At 39.0% G+C, this 20,723-nt stretch overlaps 1 protein-coding gene across 6 annotated transcripts in view; it reads left to right on the forward strand.

Moving 5' to 3' along the window:
- DYNC1I1 (dynein cytoplasmic 1 intermediate chain 1) overlaps positions 1 to 20,723 on the forward strand; it is a 318,572-nt gene that overhangs the window by 178,591 nt on the left and 119,258 nt on the right. For all 6 annotated transcript variants that reach the window (XM_003252524.4, XM_030822121.1, XM_030822119.1 and 3 more), the window contains one exon: positions 15,939 to 16,028. In XM_003252524.4, coding sequence (XP_003252572.1) covers positions 15,939 to 16,028 — 90 coding nt within the window. The remainder of the gene's footprint in view (positions 1 to 15,938; positions 16,029 to 20,723) is intronic.

Genomic DNA, 20,723 nt, shown 5'->3' on the forward strand with positions numbered 1-20,723 from the left:
CAATATAGAATGGCAGAAGATGAATACAAATCCTCCCTGTATAGTAAGAGGTAATATTTTGAAACCTTGAAGGTTCAAACAGTGGCCAAGGACAGAGGATGAGGTTGGCACATATGGTAGAAAACACAAATCTGGTTCTGTTTCCTTTCTCCTCTGTCCATCCACCTGAAGACTGCATTATGGCCAGGGCTAAAGCTGTAGCCTGTTGAGTATATAGCTACCAGAGCATACTTATTTTAAATCTAGTTGTTTCCTTGCTCTCACTGTGCCATCAAAACTGAAGGCCTTAGCCTAGCTTCCATGCTTCCATCTAGCTTCCTGCCTTTCCACGATTCTCTTCCCTTGCTCCCTTCTCCACATGGTTTGTCTTCCCTTGACCTTGAATGTGTGCTCACTCTCTCCTGACTTCACACCCTCCTTCATGATGTGCCCAGGTTGGCTGAACCCACAAGTAAGCAGTCTGTTTTGGGGCCAGACATTGGTCTGACAGCTGAGAGTAGAGAGAAAATTCAGTACTCAATTTGATTCACTATGTTTATTGGCTTTTAAAGAGAGAAACATGATGGGAGCCCAGAGCATCTAACCTAAAAGATGTAGCTGGGAATGCCCTTTCCTCTGCTCATCCTACCCTTACCTGCCCTTAAAGCTAAGCTCATGCTTGCAGCAAGCCCAGCTCCTTCTGATTGCCCATTCTGATGACCCATAGCTTACACTCTCTTTCTAGTCTCAACAGGACTAGGAGACTGTCTCACACAACTTGGAACCTTATTTCATATTTTGTTGTTTGAACTATGTTTAGATGCTTTATGTTCCTCATTCCCAAATCCTATTGCAACTAAATGATAGCTGCTTCTGTGGGTCTTTCTAGCCCTTTGTTGCTGTGATTATTACTAACTGAAATACCTTCCTTCTCTTTCCTATTGCATAACTTTCTTCCTACCTTGCACATTTTTGTGGCTGGGTGGGCCATTGGACACCAAGAAGCAGTAATTATTATCACAATTACCCCACCTTAATAACTAACACCTTATAGCCTTTTACCACTGACAAAGCAGCTCTGTATCCATTATCTCATTGTTTCACACAACAATTCTGTTATGTAAGGAGCACAGAAATTAGCATCCCTCATTTACAGGTAATAAAGTAGATCTTAAAGAAGCTGAAGAACTTATTGTTTACATGCCACATAACAAAATGTAGTGAATAAGACCATACTTTCCTGTGCTGTCTCTGGGGAAAAAAATAGGTAGATAATTTACTTACTACAAAATGTGTGATGGGAAACTATCCTCCTGGGTCATGACACTGCTAATTACCCAGGAATCCTTAGAACCCTCTTTTGACATCAGTTGAAACACTATTGACTTATAATGCTGCTTCTCAACAGAGTTGAGTGGATCAAATAGCAAATGTGAACGACTCTATTTAACTTGGTATTTATCTTGGCATTTCAGGCCTCCCATTATTTCCTCTCTGATCTACCTGCCATTCGCTGTTTATATCTTTGCACTGCTATATATTTGTACATGCTTCTTTCTCTTCCTGAAATGAAACTCCGCATTCTCCTCTCTACATCCTTATTTAGGTCCCACCATTCTTCAAAATCCAACTCGAATTGAACTCCATAAAAAATCCACTTCCCTTTCTTCCCTCTCCCCTTGTCCTATCTCCACCAGTTGTTAACCTCACCCCTATTTAATTTTCAGAGCACATCTCCAGGTGTTCTCTCTTCTGATGAAGATACTTACATACATTTGTCGTTTCCCTGCATGAATGCCAAATTCTTTGGCTTCAAGCTTCTTTCTTGATTCATTTGTGTGGCCATCATAAAGTTTAGCCTCTGCCTTCAATATACCGGGTTTTGAAGAACATGTGTTCAATTATAATGCATAGAAGAATTATTGTTAAAGGGGGCAATTTAGGTTGGATTGAGGACACCCAGCATGAAACTGAAATGACTGAGAACAGGCAAAAAATTCATGACTGCATGCTCTGACCACTAGACTATTTTCCATTCTGAATAGGACAATAGTGGTCATTATTTTGTTGCCACAGTTTCATTCTCACACTCACACTGAGCCTTTGAAGTGAAATCTCTCCTAGCACCACTGAGGTTGGGAGGATTGCTCACTATTTGGAGGGATTGTCAATAGAAAGTTATGAAGTCTCTGGTGAAATGCTGCTCAGTTTATTCTCTAGAGATTCAGATTCTTTTGACCAACGTGATGTTTCAACAGCTTGAAAAACGAAGGAAAGAACCATGTCTGTCTAGACTGACCAGAAAGTAAAAACAAGGGGTACTTTGAAATCTGACCACAACTGAGAGTTGTACTTAGTCCAAGTAACTGGAAAATCAGTTTCTTGGATTAGACAAATGCTTCCCTTAAGACTCTCAAACTGCTAGCTTTCTTCTTTTATAATTAATAGAAAATTATTACACTGACAGACAAGAGACTTCATATTTGAGCCAATGGGAAAACTTGACGTTGAAACCAGGGGAAATAATTTAGTCCCAAATAGAGTTGTTAATGCCAGGATAAAAAGCAAACAAATGTGCTAATGATCTTCCCTGAGAATCTGACTGTGATGAATTTTGATGAATTCCCAGATGGAAAATATATCAGTTCTCCCTGGGCTGGGAATTGGACACTAGAATGAGAAAATGGTGAAATGGGAATCAGCAAAAAGCACTCTGAAGATCTTATTTCCATTTTCTAGAGAACAAGAATTCTAAAGAGATAGGGAATTCCCATTTCAAGGAACAGATCTGTGTGGTTGTAAGCATCTATGACAAAGTTGGTGGTGGGCATGGGGCAGGGGGATGTCCTGATTTCCATCATAGAATCTGCCATTGCTCTGCTGGCCTATTGAATTGATGAGAGGGAAGAGTTTGATACAGCAGCTTCTTTGATATTCTCCTGTGCAGTCATATTATCACCCAACAAACATTCATTGCCATCTCCCATATGCCCAGCCCTTTCCTAGGCATATGGCAAAGAAGAGACACAGTCTTTGCTATTGTGGAATTCTCATTCTAGTGCGTCTAGAATTCTCATTCAATTCCCACCACTAAAATATGAACAGACAATAAATACATGCATAAATAAATGTAGAAGGTCAGATAATAGTCAGTACTATGCAATTAAAAAACAAGTGAAGGTGAAGGGAAAACAAGTGTCATGTGCCAGGGCACAACGGATGGTGGTATGTTGCTATATTAACTGGGGTTGGAAGAGGGGAGGCCTCACAGATGATGTGACATTTGAATATGGACCCTAAAGACATCATGGAGAAAGATGAGTATTTGGATAAAGAGTGTTCCAGGTACAGGGAATACCAATGCAAAAGCTGTGAGGTGTGAGTTCTTGACAACATCAATAAATGTCCAATAAGTAAGCTCAGTTGAAGTAGAGTCAGCAAACCAAAGAGTGGTAGCCCATGCATTATGAGATAGATCTGGACACATGGCATGGTCTTGTGCTGGGGAACACAAAACTCTCCAAGGAAGACTCCATGCAGTAGATGAGAGGATGATTATACCTACACATGGATTGTGAAGCAGCTGACTGGCCATGTTGAAACTATAATAGGCAACTGAAACTGGAATAGGCAAGGAAAAAGAAGCTGGAGTCAGTTTGATAGGATACAGCTAGCAGCTTTGTTTTCAACTGTGCTCCAAATATTGTTGCAACTTCCACAACTTTTCCTTTCCACTGGACGTGCTTACTTTCACCTCCAAACCCATTAACATATCTTCATCCTTCACAGCCTAATTCAGGCAGTTTGGCACCAGTGTGGACAGAGTTGAAACAGAATGGAATACGGAGCTTCAAAAACTGGGGTTCAAAAATCTGCCTTTGTAATTTAGTAGTTGTCTGAGCAATGTATATAACTTCTTTGAGCCTCAATTTTGTCATCAATAATAACAAAATGTTTTTAAATGTATAAAGTGATTAAAGTATTGCCATTATCCAAGGAGGGTAATTCTGTTATTTACAGCAGAGGAAACTGAGAGGCAAGGGTTAAGTAAATAACCCATGATTATTTCTAAATTGTAAAGTGTGAAAATGCTAGCACTTGCAGGATTTGAACCCGGCAATATGGCAACTCATGTATTTAACACCACATACCTTGCAGGATGGTGGGCATGCTGAAAGGGATTATCAAGAAAAAAATAACAAAGAAGATACTTGATCATTGTTAGTTCTTGACCACTCACACACTTTTTATTGCAAGTGACTGAGGAATCAACCCAAAATTACTTATGCCGAAAGAAAGTTTGTTGGCTTTTATAAATAAAAATTGGCCCTAGGCACTAGGGTCATGCTAGCTTCAGCTACTGCTCAATTTAGGTTCCAAGTTGCTATCATGATCCATCTCTTAGCCCTGCTTTATCTGTTCCTTCTTTTTCATGTTCCATGTGGCAAGCCATGGCAGCTTCAGTTCCACAGCAATACAACACCCAATCCAGTAGAGGAGAGGAGTTCACTTTCCTGATGGGTGACCATGTGTTCTGGTTTAGCCAGAACAGTCATTCAGTCCAATAGAAAAGACGAGTCTACTTCTATAATAGGAGATACATTCAGAATTTCCCAAGACAGTCACCTAGTCCAAAGGAGGTGGACTGATGGACAGGATGACCATAGGTCTGGTTTTCCCAGGCACTCTTTATTCACACCTGTCATTGCAGCTTAATTATTAATTGTACCTCCATTCTCTCTCAGAAGTATCCCAATTTATGGTAGATGTATATGGTCATTTTACTGATAGTACAAAGAAAAATAGTCTCATTAATCTTTGCTTCAGATACAAAGTCTTCCTCTAAATCTTAAGTGGTATTTACTTAGAGGAGAGAGGGAGAATGTGTCCACCAAAGAATAATAGAGGGCCTGTTATCCCAAGAAGTGGGGTGGTGGTTCTGGATGGCCAAAACCACAAATGTAGATTACAGTTCCCCTTTTCTCTTTATACTGTTTGGTACTGTTTAGCTGTAGAAATGGTTTGGGAGTTGGAAAAACAGGGGTTTGACTCTTGACTCTACTGCTGCGTGTAGCTCATTCACCTTAGTGGAAACATCTTCCCTTTCTAAAGCCTCGGTTTTCTCATATATAGAGAAAGCTCATCATGTTTGCCTCAGTGAGTTATTATGAGGAGTGAATAGACTGATAGACATGAAGGATTCAATAAATCAATAGCTACTGTTTTTCTGTAGTGCCTGGAATACATCTTACCACACAATATGTGGTCAGTAAGTACCTGGTGACCAGTGACTAGGACAGGAAACAAACAAGAAAGGACCATGAACCTCACAGTGGGTGCAGGGAGGCACGGGGTGAGTGTAGACAAGAGTTGCTGTCAGTGGTGGTGGGGCTTAGTGATCAAGGAAAGGAAAACACTTTGATGCTGAGTGAGGAGATTCACGATCCAACTGAAACATTGGGGAAACCACTGAGAAAATGTCCCTTTTAGAACTACTGGGGAAATTAGAAATTATTAAAACTTAAAACAGTCCAAATATTTACTAGACACCCATATTGGGGCATACAGATATGAATAATTAATGGAGCCTACTCCCAAGAATTTGGGAGGAAAAAACTCATAAATATACAAAAGTATGTTCTACTTACAATTTATATATCATAGCTAGAGAATGATAAATACCATAATCTTAAACATAATAGTTCTTCGATTGGATGAAGAAAAGGTTGCAGGAGATACCCAACTGAAGTGCTGTGAGAGGTTAAACGAAGAAGAAATCCCTCCAACAGGTAGAGCAGGAACAATTTGGGGAACTGGGGGGTTCTTAGAATCAGGTCATCAGTGTAGCTGGATTTACATGTAGGGAAGATCAGAAAGTATTGGAGGCCTTGGACACTCCAGGTGCACTCTTACCCTTGTGCTTTTATTTCCTTTGCCTAGGTTGCTCTCCCACAGGGGTCCATACAACCTGATCCCTCACTTCCTTGAGTGTTTTGCCAAATGCCACCTCTCAGTAAGGACCTCCCTTGCTCTCTGTGTAAAATTGTGACACCTACCACTGTGTTTTTGTCATTAGTGCTTTCAGCTCTCTAACCTGCTATATACTTCAACTGTTTATCTTGTTTATTCTTCATCTTTCTGCTAGAATGCCAGCTCCATGAGGGCAGGAATTTTTGCCTGTTTTGTTCACTGCTGCATCTCCAATAAGTAGAATATACCCAGCACATAGTAGGTGCTCATATTTTGTAACAGGAAAGGAAGAAGAGAGTCTGACTGAGGGGAAGCATGAACCAAGGTACAGATGGAATGTGGAAATGTGTGCAGCAGACACTGTGTTAGTGCAGGCAGACTGGAGTATGCATGTGTGTATGTGCATGCATGTGCGGGGGTGAACACAGTAGAGGAAATTTAAACAGGAAACACATATTGGGGCCAGACCTTAGAGGACTTGAAGACTAGGCCAAGGAACTCAGCTTTTAGTCTGCATGTCATAGAAACTATCAAATATTTCCAGCAGGAAATTGATATGAACAAGTAGTTTGAAGAGGATTGATCAGACAGTGTTGTTTGTAGCAAGAGTAGGCGTGGAAAGAGGTTGGAGGTAGGGAACAATGACTAGGTGCTGCATAAAAAGCCAAGGTGGCCTTAACCAAAAAAAAAAAAGGAGGTGGGAAATGGAGAGAATAAAGGGAGATGTGCAAAAGAAGGGTATACAAAGAGATAGAATTAACAAGATTTGATCCTGTTAATAAAAGGAATGCCAGAGAACATGTACTAATATTAGTGGGATGACCTATATATGCAGTGATTGATGTGACAACAGCTCTAACATTAATAGTCAGAGATGACGACTCTTAGGTATGGAAGGCACCACTTTGTCCTTAGGAACAATTTCCTTACAGCGAAAATAGTGCTTCTAAATGGTTTCTATTTATTTTACTCTTTTTGAAACTAGTTAACATAACACAATAACAATTCTAGTATGTGAAGACCTTGAGTGTCTTCCTTTGGGACAGATCTACAGTCACTCCTAAAAGTTAAATATCATGACATCTCTATCTCTGTGACTCTGATTTTCTTTTTCACAAGCAAGGTTCCCACCAAAAGAAACTGTGGATTTGCACATTGGGAAGACTTAATAGAGAAAGCAAAAGAATAGAGAATGGAATTGTCCAAAAGCAGAAGTAGATAGCAGAAGGGATTTGAGTCTGAAAAACAGAGGAGTCCCTCCTTATTTTCCAAGCAGCCAAGAATTGCATCTTCAACTGTTTTGAATTTTTTGCTGTGTGTGTGTGTGTAGGCATGTGCATGCATATGTGGACAGATACACATATAGGGCTGCCAAGGATGGCCATAAAGTCTGTGTCTTACACGCCTCAAGAGGCCCTATTCACACAGGCCATAATGGCAATGCTGCTTTCTGGAGTTGTGCAATGGGATGGCCCTGCTTACGAGAATGTAGAGAAGAGAACTGACTTGAGAAGTGGCTGTGCTCTTTCAAAATATCTTACCTTCCCACATCCCATAAAATCTTCAATTTGCCATTATAGGTTAATTTATTTGGATTACCATTATGTAGTCTATCAGTTTGAGTTAGTTCATCCAACTATTCTCTTCAGTGGATCCATGACTTTCTGAGAAATCTTAGATAACAAGGGCCTGAAAGAACTAAGACTGAAGATAAGGAAGATGGTGGAGGGGTGGGTTCTGACAACAAACTTGGCCTATTTTACACACAGTTGAGTCAAAGGCTGCTCTGCTCTGAGCAATACTGGAGAATTAAGTTAGGGTCAGATGGTAGTGGGTCTTAAATGCTGAGCTAATCTAGGAAATAGGGAGCCATTAAAGGTTTTTAAGAAGAAAAATGTATGAAAACACGGATAAGTCAAGCCTTCTTATCTCCAAACATCAAACTGCTGAAGGTATCCACAGACTCCCACCTGAGTATCTCTGAGAAGGTCCTTGATCTCTTCCTCATCTCTGTCCTTCCATGCAAGCTGACTGATCCACGTCAACTCAATTCAATACATATTTACTATGCATATATTACATATCAGTGCTCTTACAAGTTTCAGAAACAGCTGCTTAAACAGTACTATTCTCTGACTTCCCCTCTCATTTTGAATATTTTCTTTCATTTCCTCCCATTTGCAATGCCTTGGGTGACATTCCTTCAGGAAGTAAACTTTCCAAGTACTGTCATGTTAGAGCCTTAGGAGAGATCTGATGTGGCCTAGAGTGTTAACAGGAGCGCTCTGTACGATGAGAAATGTATGTTTTCTTTACTCTGGCCAGATTTTTCTAGACCAGAAAGTGAAGGTTTTTTCAATATTAGCATGTAGTATATTTAACAAAGTGCTTACTGAAAATCCCACAAAATATGTCTTTCCTGCATATTTTTAAAGCGTAGAGGCGCTCACCTTGGTTTGTGTAAGCATTCAGTGGTGCATGTTATACTTTATCTTGGCTGCTGTGATACATATTGGGAGGGTGGCTCTCTCTGGACTCCCGGCAAAGTTGGCAAGCTGTATCCAAAGTTGGTCCAAGGATAGGGTGGCTTGAGTGAGTTCTGTGCGAGAGCCCTCACTGTCTGCTGTACAAATACATGTCTAAATTCACAGTCTGATTCATCACACCCGCTGGCAACTGCGCCGACCAAAGTCAGGTTCTCAACTGCTGCTTGGACTACGGCTATGGCCTACCTTCTTACTGTGCCCTGGCTTCAGTCTTGCCACTCTCCTGCAGCCTCCACATTGCTGCCATATCCTTAAACAAAATCAGAATTTGACTCTTGTGTTTTTTAAAACATCCAGTTTCTCTGCAGGGTAGATTGACAGCAATGATTTTCATTGAGGGTCAAGCCATCCCCAGAGAGATGTATCTGAATCTGTACAAAGGGTGTGCCGGGGAAGAGAGAAGTGTGGCTTCAAAAGCCATATTTAGCATCACCAGTGCCTTGGATTTCTTTTGAAATTGTTAATAATATTTATGGACTGAATATGATTAATATTTATTTAAAGTGGGATACTGATCTTTAGGAGGAAGTCCACACTTCTTGTTCTGCCATTCAAGGCCCTACTTGATGCAGTACCATTAGTAATTTCCAGAACAGTCTCCTGTTTTCACATTATCAGTCTCAGTACTTAATGTTGATAATATTAAGAAGCGTAGGTCTTTGAGGGACATTTACTCTGGTTGTAGAGATAGATGCAAAAAACTAATTTTACACGGTATGAGATGTGTTATTGTAGAGTTATTTACAAGGTAGGTGGCAGAATAATGGAAGGGATTCACAAATCTATTTTAGAGGAAGAGTTAAAGCTGCTGGAGCTGCATCATAAAGGGCTATAAAGACAGAGGCAGATTCAAGACAGATGCTGGAGGTGGAATTGACAGGACTGAGACCCCCCTGTTACTAGTCCCTGATGGAAAAGGGGAATTGCGGGCAGTGCTCAGGTATCCAGCTGGGATTCCATATGAACATGGCACCATTAAGCAGGTCAGAGCTCTGCTGTGGACATGTCAACTGTGAGGTTCCCCTGAGATGATCACGCTGTAATGTCCACTACAGAGTCTGGAGCCTAGAAGGGATATCTTGGCTGGAGAAATCAACTTATAGGTGATAGTGGAAGATACAGGTGTAAGAGCTAACCAGAGTGAGCATATAATATTAGAAAAGATAAAATGAGACAAAAGGCATTATGCGAAAAGATGAAACCAAAGCCAGAACTGCAAAGAATATATTCCAATATATTTTTAAAAACTTTAATAGAACTTAAAGGGGTTAAGTCTTTTTCTATTAAAAATTTAAAAATATGTTATAAGAAGAATCACCATCTGAATATCCATACATGGAATTATATAAAAGTGGCTAGGGCATTTGTTCTTAAGTTGAAAAGAACATATCCAAACAAACAAACAAACAAACAAACAAAACAAAACAGAAAAACTCAGGTCTTTATATCTCTCCAAGTCTATTCTCCAATAATAGTACACTAGTAAGCTTGATTTAGAATTGCCTCTGTGTCCTTGCCAGTTTACATCTTGGAAGCTTGTTTCTATTCATTTCATAAGCCACAATGTATTTGATCATTTCTAACATTCACAATTTTCACATTAAAATTGATGATGTGTTGTAGTTTAATAGCAGTAATCGTCTTTCTCAGTGGTATATAAAATAATTGTGCATCTTGCAGTCATTGGCCCATTCAATTTAAAGTCAAAGTGGTAATTGCTTTGTGCCTCCCGCTCTGGGCAGCAGCAGGATGCCCTTTGGAGCTGAGAAGGATGGAGTGAAATGGCCCTTTCCACTCCCTGCCTTCACTCTCCACCCGAGCCAGCCTTAGCGGTCTTCCTGAGGTGGCAGATGGAGGTGCCACAGTCCTCTCATGAAACGTCAGGAGCAGAGCAACAAGGGCTCTGGCAGGAGCTCAGATCCTCTTATCCCAAGGTTTTGCAAGCCCTAAGAGGGCTGAGGAAAGCAAGAACCCAGTGGCCTCGTAAAACACAAACCCCTCTCTTCACAGAGGGTCGCCTTGTGTCATTGAGGGTTCTGGTTGCATGCAGCAGGCATCATGTCCGGTGGGACCTACTGGAAGGAAATCTGGTGCTGACAACGCCTCTAGTGGGATTTATTGGAAGGAAATCTGGTACTCACAGAATCAACAGGAGGCAGAAGGAACAGGTTTGAAAAAGCGTGGGGACCGAGGGAACTCTGGAACACTGGGCCTCTGGAACAATCTTGCCGGGATGTTGGGCATCACTGCTGCTACTGCGTTTTCCCCCAAAATGAATCCTAAATTTTTTCTCAAATCTGACTCCAAGGATCCAAAGACAAAGCCCGAGTTAGGAGTAACCAGTCTGATTCCCCAGATCCTGTCTGTGCCCTGGCCACCAAGAGATGAACAGCAGGAAACTCTCTCCCCCTGGGCTTCGAGAGAGGAAAGTAGAATCCAGCATATCACCAATCCGGAATTGCTGCAAAGGGAATATGCCCCAGACAGAAAGGGGTTTTGCGTTATACTGTATTGCCAAACACTGACAAATGTTCCACTGCACTCCCTTTCAAATACCTCACATTTGTAAGGCTATCAGAACAAGTCAGTGAGCAGAGGACTGCTGCATACTAAAACTGTCTACATCGGCTTCATTCAGAGCCATGGACTAGTGGAGGAAATGAACTCTTCTGGAGCTCAGGCAAAGGGTCGAGCCTCGTGCTGAGTGTCTTATCTGTGATTGCTGCATAATATGCAGTTACTCATTCTTAGACCTCTGAAGATCTTAAGGGAGGAAGACAGTGGTTACCAAAGATTTTTCCAACCAGGGGGAATGAATGTGGCAACTGGAGACGGCAGAATATGGGTACTAAATAAAATAATGTGTCTAAAAGATGCCATTGTTTAGGAATTAGACCCTTGGATTGACAGGTAATTAAATTCTGCCAGTAGTTTAATTTCTTGTGTGGACCTGGATAAGGGAAACCATACATGGGTGGTAATTTTTTTCCCTCCAATCTCAAAGGAAACGTAACTGGGTATGAACTAGTGGCACAACTCATATATCAGTAGTCTGTAGCAGGTCTACATAAATCCTTTTCTTTAAAGTTATTTAACTGTTTTGAAAATGGTTTCAACAGAAGTAATTCCAATTGCACCAGAAAGGAAACCAGAGTTTTAAAGAAAAATATACTCTCTTTGCTGAGCAAGGCAAACATATCAGTATGCAGAGAAACAAACCGGTCTCTTGTGTTTTATTTCCTTAGCAAATCCACCGAAAAACTTACTTTATGTGTTTAAAAGGCTGATAGACAAAGAATTCTGTGGCCACTAAAAATTAATACCTACAACTGGTTTGTAGACACTTTAAAAGGGCAGGTACTATTTTTTAAATTTCTCTGTTTTTCACAGTTTCTCATTATGGGACTTTGTACATACTATAAACACAATACATATTTGTTGTGTGTATATTTTTAGACTGATCAAAAACATATTCTCTGGGGAAGGATTTTCCATTCGAGGAATGAGATAACCTGCTATTTCCTCACATGCTTCTATGCATAAACCTAGACGTTGTATCACAAACCTAGTCCTTTTTATAGCCAAGCCCTTCACAGAATAATATTTTTCCAATAAGCTCGTAGTGGCGCTTTTGGTCATGGTGTTTCTTTTTTGACTCTTCTGAGAATTAATGTTTAAAATAAACACCCTTATAGCTGTGAAAGATGAGAACTTGTTACTATTTAAGCTGACTAATTCAAAGTCATTTGGTAAAACTGCTTTCAGTTTTAAGAACTAGAAGATTTAAGTGCTCAAACTAGATGGCTCTAATGAACGCACAGTTATTATCTATAGTCAGTATAACTAACTATCAGTGAATCCAGACCTTGATCCATTACTCCCCTCGGGTCCATGGATTGAGAAGCAAGAATCTATTTGTTATTAGTCTTATTTCCTCCAAGGTCTTCACACAACTCACTCCCTCAACTCCTTCAAGTTTTTGCTCACATGTCACCTCAGTGTGGCCTTGGTGGACCTTTTCACTCTGTTTTAAATTGAGACTCTCCTACTCTTGACCAGAATGCCTAATCTCTCTTTCCTATTTTGTGTTTTCCCCCATAGCACTTGTCTGACACAGTATATATTTTGTTTTTCTATTTGTTTTTGGTTTCTCTCCACTGGAATGGAAGCTCCATGAGCACAGAGATTATTTTGTCTGTCTTGTTCCCTGGTGTGTGCCCAGCACCTGGCACATAGTAAGTGCTCAGTCAATATTTGTTAGAATCTAAGGCAACGTTTGTTTTGAAGATTTCTGCTTAAGTATGTTCCCAATGACCTTGATGGTTTAAAAAGCAATTTTGTATTGGTTATTTTACTTATTCTTACAACAACAATGTGTTTTAAGGAAGGATTATTATCCCACTCCAGTGGATGAGAAATGGGGGCTCAGAGAGTTCCTATGAATTGGATAAAACCCGGGGGCCAGCAAGTGGTGGACTCCAGCCTGGAACAAGATCAAATACTTCCTTTAGGGTGTTGCTCTCACCCAAGCTGTGAATCTTTCTGGCTAGGGGAATTAACACTTCATATTAAGCATTGCCGGCCAGGTCTCAAAGCAGTGGCTTCCAGAATGAAAATTAGAACAGAATGTGGTTGTAGCATACCTGATAAATAAAATAATCCATTATGTACAGCTCTGAAGGGTGAGAAACATAACTTCTCAGCTACAACTTGTATTTGTTCATCTCCTGAATGTGGAAGAACAATCCATGTTGAGGCCATGCAAGTCCACCTCGAAAAGTCCCTGCAAAGCCTCCTTACCTTGCAATAGAACATTGCAGCTGCTTGTATTTCAGTCCTTTCTCCATGGCATTTCTATTTCACATCATGCTGTGGTTCAGGAGGCAGTTGGCATAGTGGTTAAAGATCACAGACCCCAAAACAGGCAGAGCCAGACAGAACTTGAAGCGGGATGTGGTTGCAATTCCTTCGGGGGAAATTATTCTGTCTCCTCATCTGTAAAACTGGGCTAATGGTACTAAGTTCTGATAAATAAATTAGATTATACAAGTGATGCACTCATCACTGCCTTAAGTATTAGTGAATATCTCCTGTATCGCTTCTACTAGATTGTAAGATTATAGAAGGAAATACACTTACTGGCTTTATTAGTTTTCAAGTTTTGCCATAACAAAATACCACAAACTGGCTGTTTAAACAACAGAAATTTAATGCCTCACAGTTCTGGAGGCTAGGATCTGAGATCAAGAAGTCTGTGGGCTTAGTTCCTTCTGAGGACTGTGAGGAAGAATCTGTTCTCCTAACTTCCAGTGGTTTTCTGGCACTCTTTGGTGTTCCTTGGCTTGTAAAAGCATCAGGCCGATCTTTGCCTTCATCTCCACGTGGTGTTCTTCCTGTGTGTGTGTCTGCGTCCAATTTCCCCTTTTTATAATGGCACCAGTCATATTGGCTTAGCTGCCCTACTCCATTATAACCTCATTTGAACTACTTACATCTGCAGTGACCCTATTTTCAAATAAGACTACATTCTGAGGTACTGGGGTTTATTACTTCAACATACGAATTTTGGGGATACAGTTCAACCCATAGTTCTGGCCTTATCACCTTTGTTTTTTGTTGTATTTGCCCTGTACTTAATAAGTGTCAGGGCATGGCTGCTGAATCTGTTAAATGTCTCCAGAAGGTTCAGAAATGAAGCCACTTACCAACAGCCGAGAGGTTTTTGAAAACTGCCTCTTCATCCAAGGATTACTGAAAGAGGAAACTTCTCTCTAGCTAGTTCTTCACTAGACTTTGTGTTTAGTCCTTGGGTCAAGAAGATACATCATGTAGAGATGGATATTTTGATCAGGACTTTCCAAATGGAATTTTGTGTTTGTGTGTGAAGAGATAGCATTAATATCTTCACATATGGATAAGGACATAGATATGCTATTTATAACTTAACTTTTTAAAGATTTATTTGTTTAAAAGTCTAGATAACAGTGTTCTTTTCAAAATTTTAAGTGCGACTTTTCATCTCATAACTGTGACCTCGGAGGTTTGTGTGAATAATAAATGACAGTTCTTTAAAATGTTTTACATCCTTTCTTATATATGTATAGTGTGGTTATAAAGTAGTGAGCTTCACTCCACAGTCTACCTGCATGCCTATAGAGTATGATATTTCAATTAAAATTCATATTTTCAAAATTGTAATATCTAAATTGCAATGCTATATTTTACATATCTATATTTTTAAAATTGATATTCCTACCACAAATCACTTGCTTAATATTAGTTAGAATTTTGTAAGTTGCTTACTTAGAATTGTGTAAGTTGCTTACTTAGAATTTTGTAAGTTACTTATGTATTTGAGCATTTAAGTATGCATTTATAATGTATTCTAAGTGATTGGTGCTGAAATTTTGAGTTGATAAATCTCAGGATTTATTGTGATGGAAATGGGACTATCTACAGAGCTTGAGATTTTATAGAAGGTCTAAATATTTGTTGAATGAGCGAATATATGGGGTGGAGGGAGAAGCAAAGTCATTTCTTGTCAACTCTATTTGAACCAATGAAATCAATAACCTACATGGAGTACAATACCACATTTAAAGACTGAAAGCAAATTTTAATTTTTTATATCACTTTATTTTCTATAATTTGGATTTTCTTGTGACACCTTGACACTCCCCTAAACCTTCTACACTGTGCCTGATGCTTTCAAACACTCTATAATGGAAGGGGCCTCTAGGAAAGGCAAGTTGAGAGAAGAGGAAAAATGAGCATACATTTGCATAGGGCAGGAAGGGCACTGTAACATCTGGCAGGGGTAGCCAACTCAGTCGACTTGTTAGTCTCATTAAATTCACATTAATGCATGAACTGCTCTGAATGTGTAAATACCATTTTGACTTATTTTCTCCCAGACCAATGGCATTGACTTTGGGGGCCCTTCCCTTGGTTGTTTACTTGCCAATGGCATTTGACCTGGGGTCAGACCTGTATTTAACCCTTTCCTGTAGGTCAAAAACAAATTAATTTGGTGAGAATTAAATTGGAAATGAGTCATCTGTACAACAGGTGTTCCCTGTGGAAAATGTGCTCCAGGTGGAAATATTTTAAAATCTGTTCCTGGGCCATCTTCGAAGAAGCTTCAGAGGTCAGGGAGGCAATTCCAAGACATCCCATGTGGTGAGGGCCTGGAGCTGGATGTACAGGTGCCCATTCAGTGTGGTTTTCTCAACAGCTTGGGGAAATTTTCAAAGAGGCCCCTTTTGGAGATAATTTATTCATAAATTCATGAACATTTATCTTGGGCATTCATTGTGGACTGATTTACTTAGATGTTGCCCTAAATGATTGGAACTTTACCCTTTACCCCTACCTCCCACTATCAACCAAAGACTTTGATTTGGAGGAAAGAAAATATTGTATTTTTCTCTTTCTTTTTTCTAGAGGATGAGGAAGATGAGGAAATGGTGGAACCTAAAGTTGGCCAGGACTCAGAACTGGAAAATCAGGACAAAAAACAGGAAGTGAAGGAAGGTATGGTATGGAAAATAAACTGAGTAATCATTTTATTGTTTTGTTTGCCTTTACTAATATAAGAGACTATAGAGCTAAGTAAAAATTGAATTTGCATCCCCTATATGGAAGATTTTCTATGATTGTTTGATACATTACATTTAGCAACATAAACTGTAATCTCCAAAGCAAGAGTCGTTTATTTCTTGACTGATAAAAGCAAATAAAGTGCAAAATGTCCACAATTTCAGTAACAAGTGTAGTCACAATTCCAGTAACACTTGTTACCAATTGCCATGTTATCTTGTTCACAGAACCATATATTCCCAATGATAACAGTAAAGCAAAGGACTAGATATAATTATTTTGTCAATAAATTCTAAAGTGTTTTCATGTGATCTACATAGAAACATTAATAGTGATCAACGCTAGTAACTCTGCTATTAAAATTTTTCTTCTGCAACTCTGCCTTTATAAGGAGGAACAACCTCTTACATGTTCTGGTGATAATAATAACTAACATTTATTAAGGGCTCACTATGCCCTTGGCTCTCTGCTAAGCACTCCACAGATATTGCTCACTCCTTACAACGTCATTTTGAAGCAGATACTGTTATTACCCCTATTTTATAGCCAGAGAACTAGGAAGAGAGAGGTCTAAAACTTCATCCAAGGATACATAATGTACAAGTACATGAGCCAAGATTTAGAGTTAAATCCAAAGTGTACATTTTACCCTGTTGCCCTCCTCATGATAGCACTGTGCCTATGAGTAGAAAGAAAGAAAAAAGAAAAGGAGAGACAGGAAATGCTGCAGGTGACATTTCCTTACAAACCCAATTTTGTATTAATTTGAGATTCTTGGCCCATGGAGACAGAAGAGAATTTCGAACTTGTCTTACTTGCTGGCAAATAAATGAAGAGTGGGACCTGAGAACTGTGTAGATTAAAAAGGTTCTTCCATATTTCCTACTGAGTGTCCCAAGTATTGATCAATATAACTCTGATTATAAGCTCATTTGATTTGTAAATTTTAAAGATGGTTGTGGCTCTGGCACAGTGTGGCAGATGTTCAGCACTGGGGTCTTTTGTAGGAATTGATACCTACTGATCTCAACACCTTGTGCTCTCATGAGAAAATTAGAGTAGCCCAAATGCCCATTACAAATGACATCCATATCATATGGAGTTAAATGAGACAATTTTTTTTTTAAGACAGAGTCTCGCTCTGTCCCAGGCTGCAGTGCAGCGACGCGATCTCAGCTCACTGCAACCTCTGCCTCCCAGGTTCAAGCTATTCTCCTGCCTTAGCATCCTGAGTAGCTGAGATTACAGGTGCGTGCCACCATGCCTGGCTAATTTTTGTATTTGTAGTAGAGACGGGGTTTCATCATACTGGCCAGGCTGGTCTCGAACTCCTGACCTCGTGATCCACCCGCCTCAGCCTCCCAAAGTGCTGGGATTATAGGCGTGAGCCACCGCGCCCAGCCACAATTTTAGAAAATTATTAAAAATCATTTCATATTGAGGCTCATTTGAAGTGTGTCTGAGTGTGGGCATTTAGTTTTGGTTTGTTTTTTGCAATCTCAGGTATCTAAAAGCCTGTGCAAGATAGTAATGAAAAAGCACAGCATATGGAGCCACACTACCTGCGATCAAATCTTGTCTCTGTCAATTATTAGCTGAGTGATCCCTACAGACTCAGTTAGTTTAACCTTTTTTTGCCTCAGTTTCCCCATCTGGCAAACAGGTTTTTAAAAAACTCAACAGGGCTAGTATGGAACAATACTTGGCACAAAGTAAGTGCTGTATAAGTTTGCTGAATTATCATTAGTAGTCTTGCCTTGCAGTGCCTGGGTCTATAACTGGTTTCTACCCTGGTAGGATGGATGCCCTTGGGGGCCCCAGCTCTCTGTGCTCAGCTTTGCCATAGCCCATAGCTTTGAAATGAGAACATGGTTACAGGGGCCCCAACTAGTACCTTTAAAAAATGTGGAACTTTCAATAGAGATGCAAGCAAAGTCCTTTAAACTCGTTGGAGAACTATCATTAAAGGTCTTACTTCTGTTACTGTGCTACAGACATTGGGAAGTTCAATCGCTGTCAAGTTCTAGGGTGTGACTAAGGTTTAGGAGAAGATTCACCTTTTTTAACAGTGGCATCCATAGAAGACACAAGGCTTACTCTTTCTGAGAGTCTAAATGAATTTGATCGAAGAGATCTCACATTTAAACTTATACTAAAAACGTCTTTTAAAAAAAAGTTGGTGAGTAGAATATCATGATTACAGGTGTGGTGAGGTACAAAATAAGTCAGGATCTATTAAAGTACTCCTTTACCCTTTACAAACTATTCTTAAAATATACCTGGTGATAAGGAGCCAGAGTATATTTTGTGTGTCTTGGCATGGATTCCCCATCACCACCACCCCAGCCCCAATCTCCAAGTCGTCCTCTCCAGCAAAGCAAAGCAACCTCCTTCTTAAGTTCCAAACGAAAACACCCTTCAGTTTTAACTGTTACTCATGCTTCATGGAATTGATTAAAGTCATGTTAAAAGTCAAAAAGAAGTTTGAAAGAACATTTCCTGTTCCTGCTGCACTGTTGCCTTATTCTCCATTAATGGCTTTTCTGCAAATTAACACATAATGGGTTAAAAGCATGTTTATGTTGGCATCAAACTCTGGCTTTTTTTTTTTTAAAGCAAGACAGTATTTTGCAAACTTTTGAAAGAATCTCTAGCAGATATAATCGTGGCGCCATTCACACGACTGCATGGTAGTTAGGGCTGTGTCAGCACTTCCATTATGAACCCTGCGTTTCAGGGATTTATTACTCAGCCATAAAAATTTGCTCTGGGCTGAAACTTGACATACACAGTTTCAAACCAGGGAACACATTTTTGAGAAATCTGGCTTTTTTTTTTTTTTTTGGAGTGAAAAGGAAGAAAAAGGTGGTGAGGGGGGACATGGGGAAAATAATCAGTACTCACTAACTTTTGACATTTTTGCCCATGTGACATCAAAGTGCATTAAACAGTAAAGAAATGCAGTCTTGATTTATTAGTTTCACTTTTTTCTGCCATAGAGTAGGAAAAAAGCAGGTATATTTTAGCTTATAATCAAAGTTTAGAAAAACTTCTATATGTCAGTGTCCTCGTGTCTTCATGTTTAGAAATTCAAAACAACACGACTGGGGACCTAACTTTTTTGTAAATACAAATCAACTCATAAACCTCACATTGACTTCACAGAAAGATGTCCTTCACTTTTAGTTTGGTTTGGTTTCTTGCTGCTGTTTATGAACTGATTTCACTGTAAAATTCCCATGAGAGCCACTGTCCTTATTTAATCTAATGTTTTTCCTGGCTACATGGGTTTATTTATTTTTTATCTCTTAGAGATCCTTGAAAAATATTTTTGAATAATTTTTGTATTGAAATTTAAAGCAACATCGCTGAAACAAGTCAAGACATGTTTGTAGTAGATATTTTTAAAATATCTTTTAACATAGAAATGAGATACTAAAAACTCAGTATAAGTTGTCAACTTCATTATAAATTGTACATTTTTATAGAGGGAAAAAAGATCACAAGAAGGCAGAACCCAAAAGATATAGTTTAAAGTAGTATAAATTAATTAAAGAGAAACTGACAAAGTATACATTGAGGATAGCAGGAAAGGTCAAGAAAACACAGCAAATGAGATACAATCACGCTTGAAAGATATATTTAAAAGTATTTTCATATATAAAAATAAGAAAAATTAACATTTCTACAATAAAAAGTGGACCCTAAGTGAAATTCTATTTTAATTTTGCAGGCCACAAATTCGTAGAATTAGGCTGTCTTCTGAATTTCATGTATTCAGTAAAATTTCCTTCATACATGTTATTCAAGTTCAGTATAACTGGTTAAATTTTGGTAACTTTGAAAATTGTCTTATCATTTGGATTACATGTAAGTTACATCCATGCATTCTACTTTTCATAGTGTAGAATCTACTTCTTCTTAAAGAGCTCTTTAAATGCATAAAGTATTGTTGGCTGCCAGTTCTTGGCAGAAACACTCCATGTTTTGTGTTGTGAAAACAAAGAAAAAAAATCTTCTATAATAGTATTTTCTGCTTAATCTATAAGAAAAACTATTATCCATGCCCACATTTTGTTTTGGTATGCCCTTTGCTGTTAAATTCCTACTTTTTAATGCCATGAACTTGTTAAAAATAATTTATTAGTTTCCAGGGATAGGGAAAAGCTGTAGAAACAGATACTTGAGGTGGCACTTGGCATCTAATTTAGAGTAAAACAATTCTGATTCTATTTGTTTATTTCTGTATTTTGAACTTTGTGGAATCCATTAATCAACCAATTTTCTTTCATGAAATATGATGCCTGGAGAGGTTTTTATCTCTGAATACACCTTTTGGTTGTGGTTCCTGGATACTCCATTATGTTTTCATGATATTGAACAACACTTATCAATTTAAAGATCTTTAAGTATGGGAGGTTTTGTTTATTTAATCAAAAATTACTATGGCCCTATTTAATTAAGTTGAATATGTTTATGACTTTTAAAAAGTACTCATCTGCACATGCATCTGATTATTTTGTGCTAACAAATCATGTCATTTGATCCCTGTTTGACATCAAAGCTTAATATAAAATGTATCTTTTGTTTGCTTCTGTAGCATTTTAATTTCAAGCCAAATATTGTATT

Source organism: Nomascus leucogenys, chromosome 11 (assembly GCF_006542625.1).
Source record: "Nomascus leucogenys isolate Asia chromosome 11, Asia_NLE_v1, whole genome shotgun sequence".
Lineage (NCBI taxonomy): Eukaryota > Metazoa > Chordata > Mammalia > Primates > Hylobatidae > Nomascus > Nomascus leucogenys.